The sequence below is a fragment of the Aethalodelphis obliquidens genome, unplaced genomic scaffold, assembly GCF_003676395.1.
Source record: "Aethalodelphis obliquidens isolate GAN/ISIS:26980383/991018 unplaced genomic scaffold, ASM367639v1 scaffold5, whole genome shotgun sequence".
NCBI classification, from domain to species: Eukaryota; Metazoa; Chordata; class Mammalia; order Artiodactyla; family Delphinidae; genus Aethalodelphis; species Aethalodelphis obliquidens.
Window position 1 is genome coordinate 21,557,923 of NW_020837949.1, and position 26,493 is coordinate 21,584,415.

The 26,493-nt window shown below is 47.5% G+C and overlaps 1 protein-coding gene and 1 long non-coding RNA gene across 2 annotated transcripts in view; one reads left to right on the forward strand and one right to left on the reverse strand.

Annotated features, from left to right (window-relative positions):
• Positions 1–26,493, forward strand: part of LOC113618098 (uncharacterized) — a 96,466-nt gene that overhangs the window by 64,651 nt on the left and 5,322 nt on the right. Inside the window, exons 7-8 of the long non-coding RNA XR_003431885.1 lie at positions 20,920–21,000; positions 21,967–22,128. This is a non-coding gene — a long non-coding RNA (uncharacterized LOC113618098). The remainder of the gene's footprint in view (positions 1–20,919; positions 21,001–21,966; positions 22,129–26,493) is intronic.
• On the reverse strand, positions 9,948–10,844 carry LOC113618097 (40S ribosomal protein S4, X isoform). The gene has a single exon (XM_027101908.1). It carries the CDS (start codon positions 10,816–10,818, stop codon positions 10,027–10,029), a length of 792 nt encoding a protein of 263 aa, XP_026957709.1. The 5' UTR covers positions 10,819–10,844; the 3' UTR covers positions 9,948–10,026.

Genomic DNA, 26,493 nt, shown 5'->3' on the forward strand with positions numbered 1-26,493 from the left:
CTTCTTTGATTTTTAATTTTGCTTATGATTTTTTGAGATATAGAACCTTTATATTTTATTTAGCTGAAAATGAAATGATTTTTGTCTGTTTTTTTTTTCTTTGTGACTTCTGTTACTTTGGGCTTAGGAATTCCTTCCCACCCAGAAGTTGGAAAATATTCATCTAATTAAAAATTTAGAGAAACATTTTTTATGTAAAATCCTCCAAATTAGAAGTGAAGTGTGAGAAAAAGATCCAAATTTTTTTTTTTTTTCCACAAAGTAGATCCCTCAACATTGTGTGCTGAGTCATCTGCATTTACCCAGTTAATCTTTGGTGCTTCTTTTATATTTCAAGACCTTGTACTGTTATATCTAGCTGTAGGAGTCCATGAGTTTTGGTGGATATTAGCACCCGAGCGGAGATATGAAAATACTTTTTTTCCAACATCTTATTATAAAAAATCTCAAGCACACAGCAAAGTTGAAAGAATTTCACAGTGAACCCCCATATATACACCTATTAGATTCTGCAATTAATGTTTTAGCACTTTTTCCTTTATCATTTATCTATTTATGTGATGCCTTTTAAACCTCCTGAATCATTTGAATTCAAAACTGGGCTCAAAGACATTTTCCTTCATTCTGTTTTTTCTCTAACTTGTAGGCTTGATTTCCAGGAAGCTTTTAGCAATTTATATTAATACAGTAAAATAGTGAACATCCTAATAGATACCAAAAGAAACTGCTTGGTTTCTCTTAATTTCATGGATATGGTTTGATTGGTCAGCGTTATGATGATGATTCACACCACGATGGGTTTGTTTTTCAAACATCATTCTCTATTAAGGGCTCCGTCCTCCACTACAGTACAGTTGCTTTTTGTTCTTTTCGGATGGAACTGAAGAGGACATTGAAGAAAGGGATAGAAAGGCTACTCAGTAGACACCAAGATGCTTGTGTAAGTCTGTGGTGGGTGGGCCTTGCCAGAGCTGGCAAGGGGGCTGGCTGGGCCGCAGTGGGCTTTGAGAGAAGGCTTTTGCCGGAGTCAGCCACGTTTCCGAGTGGCTGCCATAAGGCTCTGCCGCCGGAGCCCTCAGCATGAAGGCTGATTTGCCCAGGGCAGCCTGTCCCAGACCTGCCCTGCTAAACGTTTGGCTTTGAATGGCCCTGGTTCACAGCGAGTGATCAGGACGAATAAACCTTAGGTCAAGGAGCTTAGTCACCTCTTTCCAGCCTAAATGATGAGCACCCTAAATTCCCATGAGTTTTTGGTGCTTGAAAGCATTTCAGCTTAGAGATGGGTTTGCAGCCATGTCTTAACAGCAGACCGACCTACCGCGTCTGCCTCTTGGCGCAGCATACAAGTAGATGATGGAAGAAGGCACAGCCTGCGTTAAAAGACTCACCCGTGGTCACCGCTAGAAATTAACCGTGGTTTAATTTTTGTACTTTTTTTCCCCCATCCAAGCCTCAATTTCCTATATGCAGAATAAGTTGATTTCATTAGATGATACAGAAGATTTTTTTTCTTTATCCTAAACTTTTGATTTTAATCTAGAGCATTAAATGTAGGTCAGTATTCACCCCTTTCTCAGAAATCTGGGAAGACAGTTTTTTTGTTTGTTTGGTTGGTTTTTTTCCCCAGTTTCTTTGAATAATACTTTCCAGGCTGTTAAGACCATCGATGAAGACTCCGGATCTAGGGCTAGAATTGTAAAGCCGTTACTTCCTTGTGAAAGGAATGAGAGGGCATTCCTGAGACGGCGCAGAGGGGGAAGCCTTACTCACAGGAAGCATATTAGCTGACTAGCTGCCTACAGAGCATGTTCCCTCCTCGACCTCCGGGAGACTCATCCTGTGGTCCAGTGTCACCTTTGTTCTAAATATTCTGCTCGTAGCGGATGATGATGCGATAGTATTTTAGAAGTCTAGCCAACCAGTGCTTTGAAATGGAAGGATAGCTATACCGGAAAAATTTAACATAATCTAAATTGATACTCTAGTAATATCAGTATTCAGAAGAGGCATCCTATTTGAGGGATTTTCAGGAAAAAGAAAAGTTCAAGAACCTGAGTTTTTCCCATGCCGCTGTCCCCTCTCGCCTTTACACTCCAGCAAGACTCAGCTTGTTGCTTCCCAAACCCGCCGGGCCATTTCCTGTTACCCTCCCTCTGAACATGCAGCGCCTCCAGCCTTACCCCTCTGCCCACCTCCTGAGCACCATCACGCCCCACCCAGCCCAGTGCTGCCTTTCACTCTGCAGATACACAAATACTAAAGTGTGGAGTTTATTTGGCTTTCATTAATTTGCCAGAAGCAAGGAGAGGGTAGTTACAAAGCACTACTCTATAACCTGTTATTTTCCACGCTATTAGAAGGTAAAGCAGACTGATGTAAGAACCGGCTGTCCCCACCGGTCACCACCATGCTGTGCATAGTGTTTATGAATCGTCTTCCAAATCCACAGCTAGTTTTAAAATCTAGCTTCCGGGCTAGGTCTGCAGGAAATACGACTGTGAGATCATAAATGCTATGGAGTGAGTATGAAGTTATTTACCAGGTCCTGTTATGTTAGCACTTGGGAATCGTACAAAAGCTGCTTTGTAAGCTGGGTTGTACCTGTTTGGAACCTAGTATCTCCAAAGGGGTTAACATGTTAGAAATATAAATGGCTTTAAAATGAGTTTAAATTAAATCATAAAGTTTTTAAACATAAAATAAGGTTTGGGGTACATTCACAGGCAGTGGGATTATTTAACAGGTTTGTAAGGAAAATAAGATATGTGAGGTACATCGTTAACTTTTAAGATGATGTCTTGAAGAGAAAACTCTAACGAAATACCCTATGGTGTTACTCTCAGGGATTTAAAAAAAACAACAGAGGGCACAGAAACAATGTTTTAGGTAGATGGGGGATATTTTCCAGTAAGGAATCTTTCATGTACTGATTTAATTGAGAGCCCTCTCATTTGAAACTCAAGTATGAATATCATCACCACTGTGGTGATAACAGTGTCAGTTAGCTGTGACCTAATCTGTACCAACCATGACTAACCAAGGGTTCCAGGTCACTTCGGTTGTATTTCCTGTGGCCTCACTGTTCCGGGGACAGGATTAACAAGGAATAACTCATTTCTGTGTTCAGGCCTCTAATTTTTCATTCATGTAAACAATAGATGAGAATAGACCTGACCCAGCACAGGTGCAAGAGATTAGTAATGCTAACAACAGTAGGTAACACTTTGAGCTGGGCCCCATATGTCAGGCACTGGGCCGAGTACTTTACTTGGTTGTCTGTTTTAATAAACAATCCTGAGTGGCAGGTGCTATTATTATACCCATTTTACAGGTAGGAAACTGAGGCACAGAGAAGTTAAGTTTTTTCTCCCAAGATTACACAGCTAGTAAGTGGAGGAGCCAGGATCAAATCACAGAAGTCTGGCTCCTAAACCCAAGCTCTTAATTTGTATCCTATTCAGTTTCCATAAATGACTCATTTATTGGAGGTATTTTTATCCTTTGGGGCCGCTCAGTTTCATTTAGTCAGTTATCTCTTGGAGTGGTTTTAATGTATTAGGGAGGATGGATGCAGGCCCCAAAGCTGCGCATCATCGTGCCTTACCTTGCTCTGGATCTTCACCTGGTTACAGCTTGTCATTAACGACGCACGTTACCACAACCTGCCCCCACGGCTCCGGCCAACGCGCTTTTGGTAATAAGAGAGTAGTATGTCCAAAAAAGGTAATTAACAAAGCAACTATCCCACCTACCAAAAAAGTGATGAGGTGTGGCCCATGATGGAATCCCCTTTTCATTTATTACTGGAAATGAATAGAAACTCATTAATATTGTGCCTTCCAGTAAGTTCAGGCCCTATAATTTAAGCACACTGTCAGGACCCAGAAATCTCATCTTGTGAGACTATTATTGCTTGGTAGACTGACTACATAATGCCTCGGTCAGGAAGAGCGGGTTTTCCAGTGATATGGTAGAAAGGCCCTTCGTGCGTTGGTCTCATCTTTTGGCATTACCCCATCCTTACCCCTATTCCATGGTCTCTGGTCCAGCCAGATGAAGCTGGTCATGTTTGCCCTCCACGTGGAATCTCTTTCCTTCCCTAGCTTCCTAGCCAACCACTACTGTTCCCTTCAGATGAAACCTCCTCCAGGTAGCCTTCCCTGACTGCTCAGGACCAGGTCAAGTGCCCCACATGCTTCCACAGCACCCTCTGCTTACCCCTGAGTACACACATCATACCAAGTTCTAACTTCCTGTTTCTTGTCTGTCTTCCCTGACTTGCGCTGGCCCTTTAAGAGCCAGGATAGGTATTGTTTACCTTTGGATAAACACCCTGACACACAAGACAGTGCCTGACACGTGGCAGGTACTCAACAAATGTTCGAATGAGAGAGAGGTAGAAATGACATACTTGGTGACAAGGGAAACTAATACATGAAATATCCAGTGTTGACAGATCCTAAGGTACATTCATGATATTACCTGACTGAATCCTCACCGCAACTCTGGGAAGTCAATTTCTTTCACCCCATTGCACTGACATGGAAACATCAGCTTACCCCGGTGCATATACACAGTTTGTAGGTGGGAAAGCCAGGACTGGAGCTTAGGTCTCTGACCCCAGGTCTTACGTTCTGACATACCATGTGAATATTCCAAGGCCGGTCTTAGTTCAGGTATTAGACTCTGTAACAAAGCAGTGTGTCATTCTTGTCCTCAGCAAGTAGGTCCAGAGGGAGAATCAACAGGTTTTAATTTCTCTCCCTTTTAATGTCTTCCTTGGCATCCTCCTACCCCCCATCCCCACCCACGTTTCCAGTGAAAGCCTTACAGTGACCTGTGATGGACCCTGTGCAAGTTCCTAGGTGTTGACGGTGAATCTTCTGTAGGCAGACCAAGCTGGCTGCTGCTCTTATTTGGGGGAGAGGAGTAGTAGAGCTTTGGGAAACATGGAGAACTGCGGGGGTTCTGGTAAAGGTCTTGAGCAAATTGAGTAAGATCCTGCTGTATTAGGGAGTACGGAATGAGCAGGGTGGGAGGTGTGTGTGTCTGGGCGCCGAGAAAGGGAGCAACAGGATATGAGTCGGGGGGCTGGTTCGGTTGACAAGTAAGAGGCTGTTGAGAGGTTGCTGGCTGTGTAATTGACCAGTTGAATAGATCTTAATAGCAGACTGGGGTGTTCTCCACGGGCCTGCTGGCGGGGGCGGGCTGGGGCGGGCGGCAGGGCAAGCTAGTGAGCCGGCAGCGTCTTGGACACACAGAGCTAGGTATGACGGACTCACCTGGAATGCAGGGCCTGTCGTCATTTCCGTAAGCAGGTAACCCGCGGAATACAGAGTCAGGCAGAGAGAGATTGGGGCAACGTTTCCTAAACTTTAAAAGTTCAGGATTTAATACTCAGCCCTGCTCTGTTCTAGGTACTCCTGGGAATGTTGTCAAAGGGAGGAATTTTTAATTTCACACAGGAATTAATTTTGCCACCACGATAGAACGTTAGACAAAGTTCATAAATTCCTCCAGCGGTGGTTTGGAGTGTCAGTTATGGACGTCTCCTTTTGTACCTGGTTATCCACAGTAAGAAGCCATCCCAGCATTTTATTATGGTTTTAACTGGGGTGTGGGCAAGGTCAGGATGAAATGGCGATGCAGTTAGAAGTACCTTCTACAGGACATTCACAGATCAGAGTGACTCAGGGAGGTCAAGGCAGGCTAGCGTCATTGTTCATTTAGTCAACAAAGATTTCTTGAGCAGCTGCTGTGTGCCAGGCACTGGTCAGCGCTGAGACGATGATGACAGTGATCTCTGTCACCATCGCACTTGCGTAAATGCACAGAAGAGCAGTCTGTTAAAACTCAGGCTCCGTGAGACGCGGGGAAAGGTGCTCTCTGATGAAAGAGGGCCTTCCTTTCAAGTGGTTCTGTGAGGAGGTGACTTCCAAGGTTAGAGCTGCAGGATGGGAAGGAGTATATGGGGAGGAGTTGGGGGGAAGGTTCCAAGCACCAAGAACCGCACGTTTAAGAGGCTCTGGAGGGCTTCCCTGGTGGCGCAGTGGTTGAGAGTCTGCCTGCCGATGCAGGGGACACGGGTTCGTGCCCCGGTCCGCTGGGCCCGTGAGCCATGGCCGCTGAGCCTGCACGTCCGGAGCCTGTGCTCCGCAACGGGAGAGGCCACAGTGGTGAGAGGCCCGCGTACCGCAAAAAAAAAAAAAAAAAAAAAAAAAAGAGGCTCTGGAGTGGGAAATGAGTCTGGCCTTTGAGGATCAGGAAGAAGGCAGGTGTGGCCCAGGTGAGGGAGGGGCAAGCAGGTGCGGCCCCTCAGAGGCCTTCAGCTTGGTCCCTCCCTGCTCTGGAAGGTGTCCATCCCAGAGGTCTCAGGGACATGCTCGATGATCCCCGGAAGTGTCCGCGGCCCAGGCACCCAGGCTCTTAGGAGAGCTCTTGTCCCCAGGAGGCTGCCTGCCACTTTCCTCTCCTGATACTGTCACTTGTTGAGGGGAATAAATAAGGATATACAGCAGAAGCAGATTTTAGTGAAACCAGGAGTCATACCAGGTGCCCCAAAGTGTGAGAATATGCCCACAGGGACTACACAGTGACTTTAAATGGAACTGGTTTTAAACCGATGATCTGCCCGCTGTACCGTGGGTCACACGTGCCAGTCTTGTGAGCGGGAACACAGCCAGGCCGGCAGGATTTAAACAAAAACCCCAGTCAGGGCTGCCAAGTGGAACCTGCGTTCTTGGCCCCCGAGGTTCTGGTGGTCCACCGAGCGGGCAGGGCGAGAGAGGCCCTCTTCTGACGTTAAACCTCCTCCAGTCTGGGCCGCCCCAGCGGGCAGCCTGGCGGCCTCCTGCTTGGCGAGTCCCTCCCGAGTCCTGAGTCCCGTGTGTCCCCTGCGCTGCCCGTGAGGTCGGGGCAGGCCTCTGGCCACGCGTCCCTCCTCTTTGGCCGCGCACCCTCGCTCTTCGAATCACCTCGCCCCCATTTTAGAAGAAATGAACTTCGAAGCCGGGGGGTGGGGTGAGGCCAGGAGGAAGAGAGTGCCGGGACATGTTGTGTAAACACTGCTCCTGATCCTTTCTTGTCTTTTACTACCTGTAGGGGCAGGTGGACACGGAGAAGCTGCTGGCAGGAAGGGCTGATTGTTCTCAAGGTTATGGGTTATGCAACAGAGCAGAAGAGCTTTGAGGATGCAGGAGGTCAGAGCAGCTTGTCCACAGGCATTTAACGCAGAAGTTTCCCTTCATATAAGATCTTATTTGCTTGACACTGTCATTAAGAATTCCCATGCCAGCATTTAGCTGGATCTCTGGGGTGAGTCATCGTTGCCAGTCTGCAGTTAAAGTAAGTGATTTCCTTTAAAGGACTCCGCTTCCAACGTTTTCCTGAGATGCCAGGCTGAAGCAGGTACCCTTGGTGCCTGTTTTTGAATAGAATGTCATTATATCCTAGTCTGTACATTTGTACTCGAGTCCATGAGAAAGAAAAAAAGGAGACTATTCCGCCTTCTTTATCCAGTTACGAAGTGCAGGTAGACGGTGATGTAATAGATTCTGTGGACCAGGCTGTGCTGAGCTTGCGTCTGGGACAGTGACCAGACGGATGAGAGGAGAAGCAGAAGATATTTTTAGTCTGTCAGAGCTGCTCTGAGACATGGGTTCTTCCCCTACCGCAATACTTCCCAGCGGGAGGCTCAGTGCCAGGCGCACTTGCTCTGGTTCACCTCACTTCTCTATTATGCTTTCAAATATTGATGAGGCCTGGTGGGCTGCCGATTTGCTGAAGCAGCTTTGAAGCCCACACAATTCAGCTCGAGTCTGTGACATTGCTTCGAGGGCCTCTCAGAGGGCTCTGTGTCCCACCCAGGGACCAGTGCCGTCTCTCTGAGGTGTCGTTTTCTCTGGAAATCGGGGCCTGGGGACATAGTTCACTCTTTTTCTCTTTTCCTACATGGAGGTGATTCAGGCACGTGTGGGAGTTCTGATGCTGACATGACCCCTCTACACGTAGGTTCTTAAAATTTGGGGTGAGCCGATTTAAACCACCAGCAATGGTAAATCAATTGAAAACTTCAGTGAGGTTATAAGCCAAGTACAACTTGCGAAAAGTGATAAAAGGAAGGGATCCTGTCTGGAATATACCAGCTGTCTCTAGAATCACTTTTGCAAGCTGGAGGGCTTCTGTCTGTGGTAAGAAAAGTGTAGATCAATTTCCATACAAGGGTTTTTGCCTCTTTGGTAAACTTCTGATTGGCTGGTCGTTGTTTTGATTGAGGGCCGGTCCGTCTCTCTGGCCCTCTGAGCAAGTGGTGTCAGTAAGAGCGTAGAAGGCACCACGTACTGTGTAGAGGAAGCACTGGGTGGGATTAGGAGGCCGGATCCCTGTCTCTTCCATCCAGTTCCCGCCCCCTCCCCCATATCCATGCCAGCCCGTGAGCACCAGTGACCCTGGGAGGTTCCCGGGCCTCTCCCTCCCCCTGTTGATGAGACAGGATATAACCTACAGGCCCTGAAGTCAGGCCACCTGGGTCTGCAACCCACTTCTGCCACTCGCTGGCTGTGTGACTCTGGGCACGTTAACGTTGCTTAATGTCTTGGTGCCTCAGTTTCCTAGTCTGTCAAATGGGAGTAGTACCCACCTCACAGGCTGCTGTGAGGCCTGAATGGGTTAAAGCGTGTGCAGTGCCTGCAAGGTGGTTTGCCTTTCTTGGGAAGGATCACAAACGCTGGTTCCAGTGATGGAGTCTCTGTTACTTTCTCCTCCCTCTTCAGGTAAATGGACCTGCGTGGTCACGAGAGCCAGTCAGAGCAAGTGACAACCCAGGAAGCCCGAGGGGCCCTGGGCTGGGGTCTTGGCGCCCTCTCTGTGCCTGCCTTGCTCCCCAGCTGCTTACACAGCAGCCCTTGCCTCCCCAGGAAAGGCTCAGCCCCACGCAGAGCACAGGCTCCAGCAGCCCCCGCAGATAACTGTGCAGGGGGACACGGGGCCTCAGGTGGGCAGTGTTGCTGACCTGGGGACGGTGCCCCTGGGCCTGTCGAGGTCCTGGCAGCATGTTTCAAGGATCATTGTCAGACTGGGTCATGGGGCCAAGCTCTTTACTAGCTGGTTCTCCTTGGTGAAAACTTACAGAAAACTTTTCCTTCTCAGTCTGCATTTTCAAACGCGTGACACACTTCTCTGAGGGCTTGGCTGGCTACCCTTCAGATAGCCCAGTGAGAGACAAGACCACCAGTTTTCATGCAGGTCACACCTCTCCACCTGATACCCCATGCTTTCTACAGAGGTTCTCAGTGGGAGAAAAGTTACGTTTATGGGGCAAGTTCAGAGAGCTTGTGTCTCCTTTCCAGAATTTACTTGGTGGCTTCGCCCTATGTGGTGGAGAACCCCGTTCTCTTAAGTTTGGGTGGTTCCATCCAGCCTCTACCAGGAATTACGTCTTTAAAGACTGCCTGGGTAGGAGAGTCCAGGACTCCCTTGGGGATTGGCGAGGGGCATCTATGAATCCAAGGGGGGGAGCTGAAGAGGTGAGCAATCCGGGAAGAGAAAGCCAGGTCTAGGGCAGATGAAGTTGTGCTGATTGCCTGTAAGTCACAAACCTGAAGTTTTGTCAGATCTCTGGGTAAGGAGAGAACCACCCTGAATAGATAAGTATCTGAAATCGACTTTACAAGGAACTAAGCTGAGAATGGTAGATATTCTTCATCACTCAAAATTGTTAGTCCAAAAGGCCTAGAAAAGGCTAGCCACTTCTGGTGGTTAAAACCAAGCGCTCCCAGTTTTCTGCACAAAAACCCTGGAAATTCTCTCCCTACATCCTGGAGGGTCTGGCCATGGAATGGCTGTGTGAGGCTGCCCACTTGTGGCCAGCATCAGCAGTGCGTGTGTAACCTGTTGCTGGAGGCTCTGAAATGCAGTCATTTTAAAGGTCTTTTTTTTTTTTTTTTTTTAAACACTAAAAAAGGCTTTTAATTATGTAGCATTATTTCTAAGTACAGACTTTCCCAATCACATCACTTAGAGATCATTTTATCCACTGCTCTGTTTGGCTGCCAGTCTCTTGTCTCTCTCCTCAGCAATGGTAAGGCGGATACCCTTTCCACGAGGAAGAGAGATCCATGGTTTGTTGCCTTTGCCAATAACGAAAATGTTGGAGAGCCGGGTGGCAAAGCTATTGCCGTTGGCATCTTTCACATGAACTACATCAAAAGAACCAGGATGTCTCTCCCGGTTAGTGATCACACCAATTCTTCCCAGGTTAGCACCTCCAGTCACCATGCACAGGTTACCAGTGTCAAATTTGATGAAATCAGTAATCTTGCCAGTCTCCAAATCAATCTGAATGGTGTCATTCACCTTGATGAGGGGATCAGGGTAGCGGATGGTGCGAGCATCATGGGTCACCAGATGAGGGATTCCTTTTGTCCCCACAAAGATCTTTCTCACTTTGCATAACTTATACTTGGCCTCCTCAGGTGTAATACGATGAACAGCAAAGCGACCCTTGGTGTCATAGATCAGACGAAAATTCTCTCCAGTCTTGTCAATGCTGATGACATCCATAAAACCAGCAGGGTAGGTTATGTCGGTGCGGACCTTGCCATCAATCTTAATGAAACGCTGCATGCAGATCTTCTTTACTTCATCTCCTGTTAGGGCATATTTAAGTCTGTTCCTTAGGAAAATAATTAGGGGGAGACATTCCCTCAGCTTGTGAGGACCGGTAGATGGACGAGGAGCAAACACACCAGTCAGTTTATCCAGCATCCAATGCTTTGGAGCTGCTACGCGCTTCAGGTGCTTCTTGGGACCACGAGCCATGGCTGCGCTAGGCACGGAAAGAGTAAAGGTCTTTTTTAAAAGACTTTTCTCAGTCACTCTCTCTCTACACGTGTCACTCCATATCCAGGGCTTAACCATTCTGCTTTGTTATCTTTCTAATCCGTACTTTGCTCTCTTTGGACTCCAAGGTCACTACTTTCCAGTAAGTTCTTCCACTGGCCTCCCAGCTGATCTTTTTAAAATGTAAATCTGCTTGTCTTTTTCTTACTCAAAGCCCTTTAATAGCTCCTCCTTTTCCAGGTTCCAGTGCCTCTCTCAGAAGATCCCTGAGGCCCGCTTCTCTGCCCTGGACCACGTCTTTACTCGTGTTCCTCTCTTTTCCTCATCCATTCATCTGCTGACACCTGTGCGTTCTTAGGAGTCGTCTCAGGTACCACCTCCTCCAGGGAGCCCTCTGGATTACATTAGATAATGTGATGTAATGTAATAAGGGGGGGAGGGAGAAAACGTGAGCACACCGCGTTATAACCAAGTGCTTTTCTTCCCCTCCTGCAAGACATAAGCTACCTGAAAGGGGAGACTTGTTTTCTCTGTGTCACAGTGTCTGGCATATCACTGTTGCTCACCACTATAGAGGGAATAAAGGGAGACAGGATAAAAGCAGGCGAAGACCCAGATCACCGACTGATTCCTCTTGGGCGTGATGGAGCTCAGGAAAGAACTAAGCTAAGCTCCAGGCCCAAGAGTAAAGGCACAGCCAGTCAGTGCGGGCGAAGAGAAGTCCATCACGGCACGGAGCTGGCCAGCTAAGCCCTCCTTCCAGCCCGCCCTCCTGCTCCTCTCAGAATGCTTCTGTGGACCCACCCGCCTGTATTGCACACCTTTTTGATATGTGCCCTCAGTACCGTCCAGAGTCTAGGTCTCAAGAAGTATTTGCTGATGGACTTAATTACTTATTTGACAGGCGGCAAGAGCACATCCTGAAGTGTCAATTAAGACCTGTGTTAAATCAACTGTACTTCGAGTTTTAAAAACAGAACAGGGAAGGAAAAGAAAAATGGCGTGTGTTTCTGACCGTCTGTGGGTATGAGGCACTGCGCTGGCCACTGTGGGCCAGCAGAGAGAAGGCATTGTTCTGTGCCTGCAAGGAGCTGACCGTCTAGCTGGGGAGAAGACAGAGCATGCAGGCCACGTTAGGGAACGAGATAGCAGATGTGAACGTGTCACAAGGCAGTGTGTGATTAATTGGCAGACAAGGAGCTCACGAATGTGGTGGGGATTGAGCCAGATAATGTATGTCCAAGTGCCTCAGCCCTTCAGCACTCCTGACCCCAGCCAGCCCTGCCGTCCGCCTCTCTCACACCCTGTTGATCCACCTCATACAATGAAGGTACTCGGCCAGTGCAAAGCCCCACATGCCCAGGCCCCAGCCCACCTCCCAGCCCCGTGTGCCCCCCAGCCCTTCAACCCAAAGCTGCAGAGATACCGAAGTGAACTCCCATCTTACTTCTGTAGCGCCCACCTTCCTTCCTTGTCCAACCTTGTCCCTCCGTTAAAACCTTCCTTTTCCTTTAAAATTCAGCCTAGAGTTCCTCCGTAAAGCCTGCTGAGTCTGCAGGCAGAGCTCCTTCCACGTGCTAGGCGGCGATGCTCGTGTGCTTCTGTCCTGCGAGGCGAGGGATGTAAACTTCTGCCGCAGGGACAGTGTCTTTTCCCTTCATACTCGGAGCACCTGACATGCTGTCTGACATGGAGCACATGTCCCTTAAGTGTTTGTCATTGACTGAAAGGACTTAACACATTGGAAGGACTGAGTAAACATCGGTTGGCTTTGCACGGTTAAGACATAAGTGCTATGAGTGCAGGAGAGGGTGACATGCCCGAGTGGTCCAGGGAGGCTCCGTAGAGCGAGAAGGGAATATTGAACTGAACCTTAGCGGTTTTGTACACTTAAAACAGGCAAGGAATGAGAAGGATCCCGGGTGGAGTAGCTCAGTGTCTGTGGCTGCTGGCAACCCAACTGGCCTCTCAAAACAGAAAAACAGACCAGAGGGAGGGAGCCCCGCAGAGTGGGGTGGTGGAGGCAGCCGATTTTAGTTGGAGCAGAGGGTTTACCTAAAGGAAGTCGAGAGAATGCCCTGGAGGAAGTTTGGACTTAGGTGGAGGAAAGACCTCAAAAGCAATGGGCTGTTTTGCTGGCAGCGGACGCCCTTTGTTACTTTTGAAAACCATGGTGACTTGATCAAAGTGGTGTTGAAAGTGGGAGCTGCCCTGTGGCCCTGCCTTCATTTTATACCGCAGCCAGAGGCCCAGGTGGTGACCAAGATGCTTAGCCTCCAGGTGTGAAGCCCCTCTGCTACGCAGAGCCTCACCTGGAAAGGCTGGACTTTCTATAAACAAAGGTTTTCCTTCTGACGCTGCCCTTGACCTGGCTCTGAGCTGTTGATTCTTTGGGTCCATTCAGCTCTGTCCTGTCCTTCTACCCTCGTGACTGGCAATGACCCGGAGAGTGGCAGCACCCCTGCAGCAGGTGGCCTCCAGAGCTGAGTCACCGCCCTGGGAACCGTGCCCTGGCAAACCGGGAGCTCTCCACTTCACCCGGCTCTGCAAGGCTCTCAGGGCACCGCCAGAGCTGCGGAGAAAGCTTTATGCATCTAGAGTGTCACCAAGCTGATAGGAAAGTGAAATAAAGGCAATTGAAGACCAAAAAGGAAACTGTCCTAATGGTAGTTTCTCGCTGGTATCTTTGGGAAAATACAAAGAGTTTTTTTCACAATTATACTTACGGGCCGTGGTGGTTTTATTTGAACATACCCAAATTATCCATTTACGGGTATCTTTAAGAATGGAATGAAGAGGATTTTAAAACGATGGTTTAAGATTCTGTTAGACCTTGTAAATTAAGAGAGCTTAAGGAATAAAATGATATGAAGAGATACCTTAAGCTGTCAGTATTCTCGGAAATGAGCAAATGAGGTTTAGGGTTTTTTTAAGTTTTTCTTTATCATTCATAGATACTCTGATGGCTGTTGTTTTTAAAAAATTATGGTGCTTTTAGTTCATCCCTGAGAAGATAAAAATGTAGTGTTGTTCTTGAAAGGAGGGTTGTTTTTTTTGTTGTTGTTGTTTTTGATGTTTTTTTGTTTTGTTTAAGTCTGGCTTGTTTACTACACCAGTGAATAGAGACGACCTCAGTCTAAAAAAACAAGTTAAGTCTCTCCTCGCCTGGCAAAATAAGCCTTTTTCAAGTAGCAAAAGAATCGCAAGTTTGATCACCAAGTCGTCATTTTAGCTGATTAGATTTTACAGAAGACAAAACAGGAGGCTCTCTACATTTTCACAACTGAATAGCTCTTAGGAAGTACTCCCAGCTTATTCAGTTCCTATAAGGCCGTAACAAGTCTGGTGACAATCAGACAGTTGCCTGAATGCGAATGCTCTGTGTGGTTAACTGTGCTGTGGCCACTGTGAGCTTTCAGAATCGGAGAAAACGGCATCACATCTCTTGCTTTTTGAGTATGCAATTCTTTAACTTAAAAAAAAAAAAAAAGCTTCATTTTTTTTTTAAACTTCACACATCGTGTGCCCAGCTATTCTCTGCAGCTGAAGTGTCCCTGAAGGCAAAAACCCCAGTCATTTTCTGGGGCAAATGGTCTTGAGCTCTGGGTTTTTTCACATGCTCTGACCACCGTGGGGCAGTTTTCAGCAGGGCCGGGGAACTCACTACTTAGTTTCCAAAGATGCTATGAGCTGTGACCAGGAAGTTGGGTTTTCTCTGTTATCATCTTGTTTACTTTCCGTGAGCCACACAAAACTATGGACGGTCCAAAGTGTTCCCAGTTTCTCGAAGGCAGGAAGAATTAATGCAGCTTCTACCAGCAACCAGAGCCATATCCTGATTCCTACAACCTTTATGATCTCAGATCAATAAAGGCCAAATTGAAATGCATTTGGAAGTTAGAGGTCAGTTGATTCTAGAATCCATTCCAGTCTAGACTCACTGGATTTGGGCGTGCAGTTTCGAGAGAGGATTTTAAAAGGAGGGGAGCTCTATTCTTTGTTTTTTGACCTGTGCTGGGAGGGAGAACTAATCTGCTTTGGGAGTAGAAGTTGCAAAAAAGCCAATCCCAGTGACCATACAGAAAGATTCATGAGCACTCGCCCTGGACTCGGCATGCCTGCCTGGACGGAAGCCGGCAAAGGGTACCAGCCTGACAGCGTTGAAGCATCAGAGCGTCAGAAGGCTCTTGAGAAGCACTCGGGCCCTGAGAGGTTAAAAAGGCAGAGACAGCCAGTCAGCAGGTGCCCGCCGGGCATGGATTTGTTCATCCTGCCCTTCTGAAGTCAGAGCCAAGCAACGTTCTTCACGGTTTTGAGTGATTCACGATGTCTCTCTCTCGGCAGGGCCACTTTCCACTCATGGGCTTACGACTGAAGCCCCTTAGGAGCAGGCCAGAGTGGAGCCCAGCCTCACACCTCATGTCACATCTGAGAATCATTTTAGAGCACAGGGGAAACTGTCACAGACAGCTGCTTGTTTCAGAGATGAGACTGAAGCAGGGGCCGTGGTCGGCCGGAGGTCACGGTGCGGGGAGCAGAGGCCGGTGGGAGCCGGTCCGCCCTCCTCTGACCACACAGCTCCTGCCCCAGCCTGGTGGGAGAAGCTGCTGCCCTTGGACGATGCTTAGAAAATGGCTTAGGTCAGAAAGGAGAACCTCATCTGCACAGAATGAAACAAATCAGTTACTTGTGTAGACAGCTTCCGCCCAGCCTCCTTTGTCAGCCTGGTGAATTTATTAGCTCCTGGGCTTCCAGAAATAAGAATAATAGTATTTCTATCTGTGTGCCGAAATGGGAGACTCGATAGACCCCTCCCTCTCTCTCTTTTTCTTTTTTTTGGATGAGAATTAGCTTATTTCACGCTAGTTCTTAATAAAACAAACGTCGACTCCTTCCCACAGGAGACAGAATTGAGCAATGTTCTGAGAGCACACTGTGCTCCTCGGGGCACTGAGTGAATGTCATGTTTAGAAGATGCTCTAGAAGCTTGCATGTGTCTCCTGGGAATAGAGTGAAGGGCGGTGGAGACGGGGCAGAGAAGCCGCCGCTGGAGGAGCAGTGACTCACCCTTCCTGCTTGGCCAAGGACTGCAGGCCGGGCCTCGAGGAGCCCACGGGAAAGGACTCGGTTCCCCGTGAGCCCCGGCGTGAACCAGTGACCCCTGCTGGGCCCACGCGCCACCATGTCCTCCGACACCCCCCCACCCACTTCCGTGTCCACAAGAGCTGCAGAGAAGGACATGCCAGGTCCCTAGCTCTCTGCCAGCGGCTTCCCTGATCCCCTAGGAGGACGATGTCACCTGTCTTTGTATAAGGACAACACCCTGAACCAAGAGATGGATAGAGTTACTCATCTGAGGAGGAAAACCCAGTCAAAGGAAGTTTCCCACCCAAGGCCTCGGTGGTGGTGGGGGAGGGGGGGCGGGGCGGGCAAGGGGCAAGTGCTGCAGGGTCCTTTCAGGTGGCACGGAGGCAGCTGTTACAGATCGCTTTGTTGTGTTAACCGCGCGATGCTTTCGTTAACTAAACATGTCAGAAGTATCAATGAAGCATGCCCGACAAGATATTTTCGTGGGAGGAGCTGTCCCGTAGTGCCAATGACAGTAAGTACCACCTTCCGTCCCCCCAGCCCTGGGAGACAGGGCGGAGGGCAGTCAGCTTGTGTTTAGCTTCTGAGCATGATTTTATGGGACGAATAACAACGTTTTCCTCCCCATCACCTATATTGTCTTCATCCTTAAGGTAGACAATGTATTTTAAAAAGGGGCGGGAAGAAGCGTTGGGCCGTGTCCCTGCCAGCTTTCCCGGGCATCGCGCTCCGGGGCGCTGGGCCATCCCTCCATGTGCTGCACACAGAGCTGGCCCCAGGGAAGGCCTGGGCGGTTGTTTAACTTCCGTCTGCCTCGGATTTTTTGAATACTGGCTTTATTTGTATGGGCTTAAAAAATTATAATGTAGCAAATGTTTCAAATTTAAGCCGTGGGTAAAGTTTTCCTAGCAGAAAATTACACAGTAAGCTGGAGAAACGGAATAGAAAGCCGCACGGGGTTCTCCTTAAGGTTTTTTGTATTCTCATGGGACTCGAAGGCGCCTCGGGCCTCCAGAGACGAAGGGACTGGGGCGGAGGGTGTGGAGCTGCCCCTCCCCGAGCGTCCTGCGCACCTGCAGAGGGCAGCATCTGAGCTGCGCAAGCGCTGCATCTCCAGCTGATGTAACCCAGCGCCCCAGATGCCTGCATTCCCCACAGACAGGGGTACCCGTATACCCTATTCATCAAGGCATCCTGAGAAAGGGGCTCCCAGTCTCTCGGGGGAACCCAGGAGGAACCGACCACCCCAGTATATTCTTGCCCACCCCTCTGCGGACGTGGAGGAAGCTAGGAGGCCCTGGGAAAGCTTATTATCCTGACCCCAAAATCTGGTGCCTCACCTGTGGGCCCCATAGCCCCTAGAGTTTCCCCTGTCCTAGAACCTAACCCACTGCCTGCTTGTCTGGACGCCTGCTAGCCTGCTGAGGCCGTGAGGACTGGCGCCCTGTCTTGTTCACTTTGTGTCTCCAGCATAGTGCTTCCCATCCAGCAAACATCTGTTTCTTCTGTTCTTCATAAATTTCATGTGTTTTCTCATCTCCTGCCACCTCAGATCTCAGTTAACTTTCAATACTGTGTGAGGGTGCGCGCGCGAGGAATACATACGTGAGCTCACGCTCACACACACACACACACACACCCTGACTGCAGTCCTGCGTGGCCTCAAATCCCTGCCAATCTAATTTCCCAAAGGCCCCACATGCAGTGGCATTCCCCTGTTCTCACTGATTTCACCTCCCTGCTACGTTTAACAATGCTAGCATCCCCTCCCGGAAACCCCCTGTTCTTCCACTTGCCCATGTCACACCTGTGGAGCCCAGCTCAGGCCCCTTTCCTCTTTGAACAACCCCCGCCCCCGCCCCGGCCAGCCCCACACTCATCCAGCCCTAAATGACTTCTGTGCTCTCCTCTGCGTGCACCCTGCAGCAGCTTACCTGTTCTGTGTGTTAGACGTCGTTCCACAGTTAGACTGTAAGGTCGTGTGCAAGTGCATCCGCGTCATCTCCTTACCTGGTTTTCTAGTGTCTAGCCCAGTGCCGGGCTCTTAGGAGGCAATCAGTGAGTGTCTGCTGATTGATTTTGAAGCACCTGTCTTTATCATTAGTACTGAGAAGTGGCTCGTGGCTCTGTAGCCCTGCTGTTGTTAATCACCCTCAATGAAAGACATGACTGTCCCAGCCCCTCCCTCAGACATGGCCCTAAATTCGCCCCCATACAAGCCGTTTTCCTGTGGAGCCCTTGTTCCATCCTGTCGTTATCTGTTTATTGTTTACTTACACTGGACTCACCTGCCTTGCTTGCTCTCGTGTCCTCTGAGCCTCATTCAGCTCCTGCTACGTTGGAATCTCGGTGAATCCGTGATGCGTGAATAGATGGCGGGACATGGTTAGAATACCCTCGTCCCAGTGTCAGATTGTATCTGTCTTCTCTTCTCTTGGACTCCCGACTCCTTGCTGCAACATCCCTTGGCTTACATGCTACCCTTTCCCGCCAGAGAAGCCCCCAGCCCCACAGGTTCTGTGTACTGATGGCCAATATTATTTCAGTCTTTCACACCAACTTTAACATATTGATTATAATGCCTTAGGAACTGTTATCCAGAATGTTAGATGAGCCATCCCCTCCTGGGGAAACTTGGGGGTGATGGGGTTAGTTGACATTTATTGAAGGTCTGTGTACCTACCGTGTGTCTTATTTGAGTTAGTTATATTTTCACAACTCAGAATTAACATTATTATTTTCACTTTATAAATAAAGAAACTAAAGCTCAAAAGGGTTAAACAGTGTGTCCAAGCTGTGTAACAGGTGACAGAGGGAAAATCTGAATCCTGGTCTTTCTGATCTCAAAGCTTATACTGCTCGTCTCTCTGTTCCCAGTTACATGGGCCACTAAATGGGAGGTTGCTTAATAGTACTTTAGGGTAGAAAGGCAGTGCCTAAGTACTAACCTCAGATAAGCTAATGCTCATGAGGAAAGTCAGAGATAAGGGAAAGATACTCATTGGCAGGTTGATTCTAAGCAGGGATTGACAGAGGTCAGCTTCTAACACCTTAAAAGTTCAAAAGGGTGACCGCTGAGCACCTAAGAAGACCACCTTTGGGGGCTCTGTGACAGGGGGCTGTCAGTGGAGAGTGTAGGTTGACCCCTGACAGCCCCCGCCAAGGAAGCAGCAGGAATCCCGTTAGTGAAGCGAGCTCACTGGCTCTCGCTCTCCCCTTCGGTGATGGGCTCGGTACCAGCCTCAGCGCCATCCTTAGATGAGAGCAGCTGTAGAAGGCACAGACTTCCAGTGCTCCTGGGAAGGGGGAAGAGCAGAGAAGTTATGGGAAGCTGAAAATGCCTCCGTCAAGCTTATATCCTCATAATTAAGAAACCTTAGCACCAACTCATACAGTTTTCTTGACCAAACCTTTTTGTGCTCTGGTCTCCCCAACTGCAGATGATGTCCGTGCATCTAAGTCTTAAGAGGCTGCAGGCACAGGTCCCAAGTTCCTCAGAGAAGTGACAGCAAGGATGGAAGAAGCATAGTGCAGAATTAGGCTTTATCACATGCTTTTACAAGAAAAGGTTAATTGAAGGAGGACTTCCCAGCAGCTTAAATGAACTATTCCAAAGACTTTTCCAAAGACTGAAAAGCTCCCAGAAAACAGCAGACTGGCATTCCCCGCAGTCTGATGCACGTCTCAGCCACTGTCAAAAAGGGAAAGAGCTCCTCTCTGACTTGGGTCCTATCCTCATCTTTATGATCAGACAATTTTGGAAACACGCTATCATTTTATAACGTTGTTTAAATATTCCAGGATTGTGTGTGACTCCACGTCGGCTTGAATTGTGTGTGTTTACCCTGATAGATCTCCCTTCCCATGTGTACTTCTCCACTTGCTTGATTTTTTTTAGATTGATTTTTCTGTTGTAAGACAGTACTGAATATACCTGTTGCTTTTCTCAACCGTTTCTCTTACTGGTCAAGATCCTCTTGAATTTCAAGCCCAACTCTGAAGAATCTTCCTAACGTAGTACGTCCCTGTTTTGACGGCATCTTGAAGCGCCTGAGCACAGTCCCGCTCGGTAGCACTCGGCTGAAAGGTCACACCTGTAAACCAGGTCTGACGCGTCCGCTGATGAGCAAGCCTGCTCTCTGGCCTTGGCGGTGTTTAAGTTCCTCCTCCGAGGGGTTGTAATCATTAACTTTGACATTTCAATAGGCAGTCACTTGACAGGACAGACTTTCCTGCATGGCACTGCTGAGTCACTCAGCCTCTCGCTGGCAGAAACGTGAGCGTTTGAGAGCCAGGCCTCCCTAAGAAACCTTCCTTGGAGCTGCTCCGAAGCCCTCCCAGGAGCTGGGCAGGCCCCGTGTGCGGAAGACTCGAGCGTTCCCTCGAACAACCAGTTTTCAGGAACGAAGACCTTGACGACGTGGGCTCCCGCTCCTGTGATGTGGTGAAAGGTGCTTTCCACCTTTAAAGTCAGACCACATAGGAGAGAGTCACCCGGATCCTTTTCTAGATTGTCCTCCGCCTGATTCCCAAGCAGGAAAAGGGCAAATTTACAGACTCGTGCTGCCCTCTGCTGGCCCTCTGGAGTCTGTGCTGCTGCAGCAGGAGGTTGCAAAACCAGTTTGGGAAATAGAAACCTCGTGTGCAGGCTGCTTTCATGCCTTTCTCCGTGACTGGAGGTATAGGGTCCATACAGTGCTTTACTTCATAAGACGTCTAGCTGAACACACCTTAAGGGGCTGTGAAATGCACGCAGCCACACCAGCTTCACACAGAGAGAACTCCAGCTTGAGGAGGTGTGTGCCGCTCGCTGGGCAGGAACTTTCCCAGCCTGTGTGTCTTAAGCAGGAAAGAGAAGGTGCTCCTTTTTCCTTTTAAAAAATTCATCTCTTTATCACACTGGTGGAGTAACGAGAGAAAAAACTGACTTTGTTTCCTCTGTCAACTCTGGGATGTTTCCTAAGGGCTCATATACTGTCTTTTAAATTCCAGGTGCTGACCTTCTGAACCAATGCCCCCTGAGGACTTCTGTGCCTGGAAAATATCTGCCTACAGATTTCTTTGACACCCTATGTAAGTAGAGGCTTGTGCTCAAAACTCAGTCTCACGGGAGCTTTGTTTTATTTTGTTCCTGGAGGATCCCCCAGTGAGTTTTTTTAGGTGGTCATCAGTGTTTGATCTCGGTTTTTTTTTCTCTAAAACACTCAACTTCCAATTTACTATCAGAAAAAGTCTATAACACGAACTTCTGCTTAAAATCAAGGGTATGGATCCCATATTCAGGTCTCAGAATGGGAAGAGGAGAAGGCAGAAAATATTAAAACCACTCGCTTTGGTCAATTCAGTTGGAGACGCCATTTGTAGATCTGAGGGCATCTTTTCAGGGTTTAGTATTCGTCAGACTCCTCTGTGGTTAGCGACTGTGGAATGTGCCCCGTACAGCTCAGGGTGTGGGCGCGGGATCCGGGAGCCCTTCCGTTTGGGAGCCGTGACAGATCTCTTAGCCACATCTCTGCTTATAACAGGCTGAAGGAAAACCGATATCTTATTTTTATCATTGTAACCGTCATTTATTGAATGTGTACATGTGCTATTTCTAGTTCCACTTGGCTTCTCCTTCTCTGTCTTAATTCTCACAACAACCTTACGTGGTAGGTCTTGTTATTACCCTGATTTCACAGATGAGGAGACTGAGGCACAGAGAGTCAAGTAACTTCCCCCAGTTTGTGCGGGGAGTGAGTTCCAGAACTTGACGTTCCAGCCCCAGAAGTCTGCGTTGGACCATCCCACCAAACTGCCCCATAGAAACGGGCCACTTTGGAGGACGAGCTGGCGGGCTGTATTTGTAGACGGTGTTTTAGCACTGCCACAGGCCCATGCAGGAGGGGGCTGCTGGACTTAAAAAGGCTTGAGCTTGCTTAAGACTAGTAGGAGAACAAGGCTTTAGAGACGATGTCACTCAGCAAGTCAGAGTGTGGCGGAGGGTCTGGGGCCAAATCCTACCGGTTTCCAAGTTTTCTCCTTCCTCTTGGTTGTTAGGTGCCGCTTCTGCTGTTCGGGACCAAAGCTGGTTTCAGTGGTTTGCTCATGTGCTTATTGACGAAACCCTGCACCTCAGAGCCCGTTTATGTTCAGAGGTCCACATGGCCATGTGAAGATTGGCCGTTACAGTATCTGTAAAGCACCAAGCAGCAAAGAATGGTGAGTAAGAGCCTGGGCCTGGAATCAAGCGGAGTGGAGTCTGAATCCTGGTCTTGCCATTCCTAAACTTTGTGACCAAGAGCAAGTGCTGTACCCTCGCTATGTCTCTGTTCCTTCAACTGAAAAATGGAAGTAACGCCACTAGCCTTGTAGGTGGTTGTGAATGATGAGAAAATGCATAGAAAGCACGTAGCACAGTGTTTGGCACAGAGTAAGTCTTCCAAAAATGGAAGCTGTTATTATTTATCAGAGTACCTTCCCGTCCGCTCCACAGTTCATGTCGGCCTTCACTCTGAAACGGCACTGCAGCGTCCTGATCCATCTAATAAAACAATGTTTGTGTGTAGTGCTTTTTTAAAAATGACAGTTGTTGCCATACACAGAATTCCACATGCCTCTAAGAACCAGTGCAGGATAGGAGTTTGTGTCTCCGTCCTCTAGATCGGCATGCTGAGGCTCGGCAAAATCAAATGATTGCCCGAGATCCCGCAGCCAGTCAACAGCACAGCCAGCACTTCAGCTTGGAGCCACGTAAGTCAACAGAGAACTACTCCCCACCGTACGGTCCAGCGCCTTCCAAACGATAACAGTTGCATCTTTATTCTGGCCTGAATATTTGGGTTAGGACTCTTGTATCCTGAAGTCTGTAACGTTCTGAAGCTACCTTCTTTAAAGACGCGTCATAGTCAGGTACTGTCTCCTTGTGAAATAGCCTCATGCCCCAGGGGACGTTATCTTAATCCAGTTTGCTCGTGCAAGAACAGACTGGCATTTCACTTCAAGGAAAGACAACGTGTTTCCACTGTTCCGCTTTTGCCACACAGGAGTTAACCGGTGTGGCTTATTGATTCACATCTCAGGCTCTAACTTTCCTATCAGATCTGGAAGAAAAAAAAAAAACAAAGAATGGCAGCTTGATCCAGAACAGCATGAAGTAAGGAATCGCAGGTGGGATTTTGAAATAGAAACACATTCTTGTAGCCCCTGTGCTGAGAGACACCAAGGAGGGATTTTGTTCTTGAAAGGTGAGCACTTTAATGTGGAGGTGGAGACTTTAACAATGTTAAGTGTGTGTTCTGTGTGTAAGAAAGAGTTGTTTAAAAATAACATTCCTTTCAAACGATGCAGTACCTTAAAACTGTCAATGGTTAAAATAGAGACACCCTGAGTTACAGAAGTTCAGCCCTGCCGTCTCCTGCCCTGAAAATACAGAACAATCAGGTTGATTGTTGGAGGTTGGAGGATGGGGAGGAGTGGAAACACGCTGATGTTTACTGAGTAAGATCTTTCCTTGCAGTTGACTGTCACTGAAAGACTCAACAAAGTAAGCAGAGGGCTTCCCTGGTGGCGCAGTGGTTGAGAGTACGCCTGCCGATGCGGGGGACGCGGGTTCGTGCCCCCGTCTGGGAAGATCCCACATGCCGCGGAGCGGCTGGGCCCGTGAGCCATGGCCGCTGAGCCTGCGCGTCCGGAGCCTGTGCTCCGCAACGGGAGAGGCCACAACAGTGAGAGGCCCGCGTACCGCAAAAAAAAAAAAAAAAAAAAAAAAGTAAGCAGATACCACGTGCTCTCATCCTGTTTACCTATGTACGTATTGGAAAGAGAATGAACGAGCCCCTGTTAATTTATCAACTGTTTTTTCCTTTTCACTTCCCTACTAGTGAACAATGCGATTTTTTTTCTCTGTGTTAATTTGATAGCCAGTCTGCCCACGCAGACCGCTTTGCAGGAAACCAACCTCTTGCTGGACAATTAAACACAAACAGAGGCCCAACTCAAGATCTCTACTTCACTGTATTTTGTTTAAGTCATTTCACAGTCACCAACTAAATACCTCAGTTTCCCCCCAAGGGCTTACAGACTTCAGAGAAGTATACTACGTGACTGATCCCTGTGCTAGTAATTACTCTTTGTCTGCTGAAAATGCCTCCTCGTGTGAAGAGACATACATGGGAAAGAATATATCCACCTTCGTTCTTCTGAATTTTTTGAAAAACATGCTTAAAGGATAATACAGAAAACTTACCATATCTCTTTGTTTCTGCTCAGGTAACAGAACGGTATGGTTGTATATATATGTGTGTGTGTGTGTGTGTGCGCGCACGCATATATGTGCATGCGTGGGTGTGACATATATTTGATGTATAAGATATGTATGATCTTATCAGTCATAAGTAAAAGGAAGAAATTCACTCTTCAGGGAAACAAACAAACAAAAAAAACAAAGAAACAAAAAAGCTTCTAAGTGGCAGTAAGCAAAAGCTGTAACTAGTCATTTGTAAAAAGTAAGCAGACCTTTTAGTTCTGGATTTTGAATTTTTTAACTAATGAGAACAATCTGGCTGCATCTTGCATACTTCAGTCATTGTTATTATCAATTACAATAGCATATCCAGAAGGATACAGGGGACCCCTAAATTAATCACAAAATTCGTGAAATAGTTATTTGAGAGTGCCAGTGACTCTTGGCATTTTTTCAATTTTAAATGCTTGAATTTACTATTCAGTTGAAATATTTAACTGCCTGTCACTTGACAAAATATGTGCATTTCTTTGCAGTTAGTGAGCTACTTTGATGAAGTTAGTGATTGCTACCCAGCAATGATTGCTGCTGCAGCCCATAGTGTTCTATTTCCTTATTTAAAGAGATGAAAAAACTAGCCTAGTAGTGGTAGGCACGTGCAGTGATGCTTTTCCATTGTGAAGGGTGAGTCTGCGTTGGGATCTCGTATTGAGGGGTAAGTGGCCAAGCCTGTCAGGGGTAAAAATGGGAATCAGACCTGAGCTGAAGCCTCTGTTCCTCCTGGCTTATATTAACATCCTGCTGAACCCACCTGAAATCCTCAACCACAGGCACATTGTAATTGGCTGTTCTTCCCACAGTCATTTGATGTATGAGGAAAGTTAAAAAGAAAAGCTAAGTTTGTGTTAATTTATTTAAGCAAAGGAAGCAGAATAAGTGAACGGTACAGCCAAGAGTAGAACCATTCTCACAAGGTGACGCTATCATGATAAAACCAAAAAAGGGTGGGGAAATGTTTTAGGTAAAAGAAACCAAAGAGTCTTAATGAGTGAACCTCAACGGGATTTGGGGTTGAAAACAAGCCACAAAAGAAATTTTTTTGGAGAAAGTGGGAAAAATTGGATATAGGCTACATGTTAGATGATGCTAAGAAATTGTTAATTTTCTTAGGTATGAATAAGATATTGTAACGATATAGAAGAATGGCCTTATATTTTTAGACCTGCTCAAGAAGTTAGGAAAACAATGTCAGGATGGTTGTTGATTTACTTTCAAATGATTCAGCAAAAAGTAGACATATGTTGTACATGTAGATAACATCACTAAAGCAAAAGTGGCAAAAATGAACAGTTATTGAATTTAGGTGGAAGAAATTTAGGAATACATTTATTGTCATTCAAAGTTAATGTATGTGTGAAATTTTTCATAACCATTAAAAAAAAAAGAATGCACATCTCTTTAGTTAGGTGTCCCAGATACAGTAAGTATCTTCTTGAATCCCTAGAACCCTGAAGGGAACGGCAGTAGGCTTCCTAATAAAATGATATCAAGAACCATGATGGGAAGGAGAACAGAACTGCAGCAAAAAATAATTTAAGGAGAAGGGAGAGCAGTGAGTGGAGGGGAGCAGAATCTTCAGTAAAGCCAACAAAACTCCTTTACTCATAGGTGCAATCTAAGGAATTCCATTCTGGAAAAAACATTAGGATCTCATTAGCATCAATATATTACTTTGCCTCTGAGCTATTCCATTGTCCTCCTTAGACCCCCAAATCATAGTCATCCTTTGAATCAAACAAAATTATCTTCAAACGAAAGCACCAGGTTTAGGGAAGCGTTTTCTTGAACGCGTACTAGAGCGCCTGCTTACTTGGTACCATTTACATGTATGTTGTAGCACTCTGACTTATCCTGCACCTGGGCACTCTGATCTGGGCAGCTCAAGAATAAAGAGCCACAGGCACACGCACACGCACACACACGCACACGCACACACACACACACACACACACACACACACACGCCCCGCACCGCATCAGATTTGGTGAGAGCAGCACGTGCACAGAGATTTGCTAAAGCTCGATTTAGACCACAAAGTAAATACCTCACAGCGGAGCTCCAACCTTTTCCTTTCTAGGTTGTCTTATTTATTCACTCTGAAGGAAGAACAGATCCTAAAGCTTCTTCAGGAAGCTGGTTTCACATGGTGGTTTAGATTTAAATAGTGATTGTCTAGCACCATTTGAAATCAGTGTTCTTGGGGGAGACCAGCTGCGCTGCCAGGGGCAAAAGGAACGAATGGGACCAGCCCTGAAGACTTTGAAAGCAAAGACCAGCCGGTG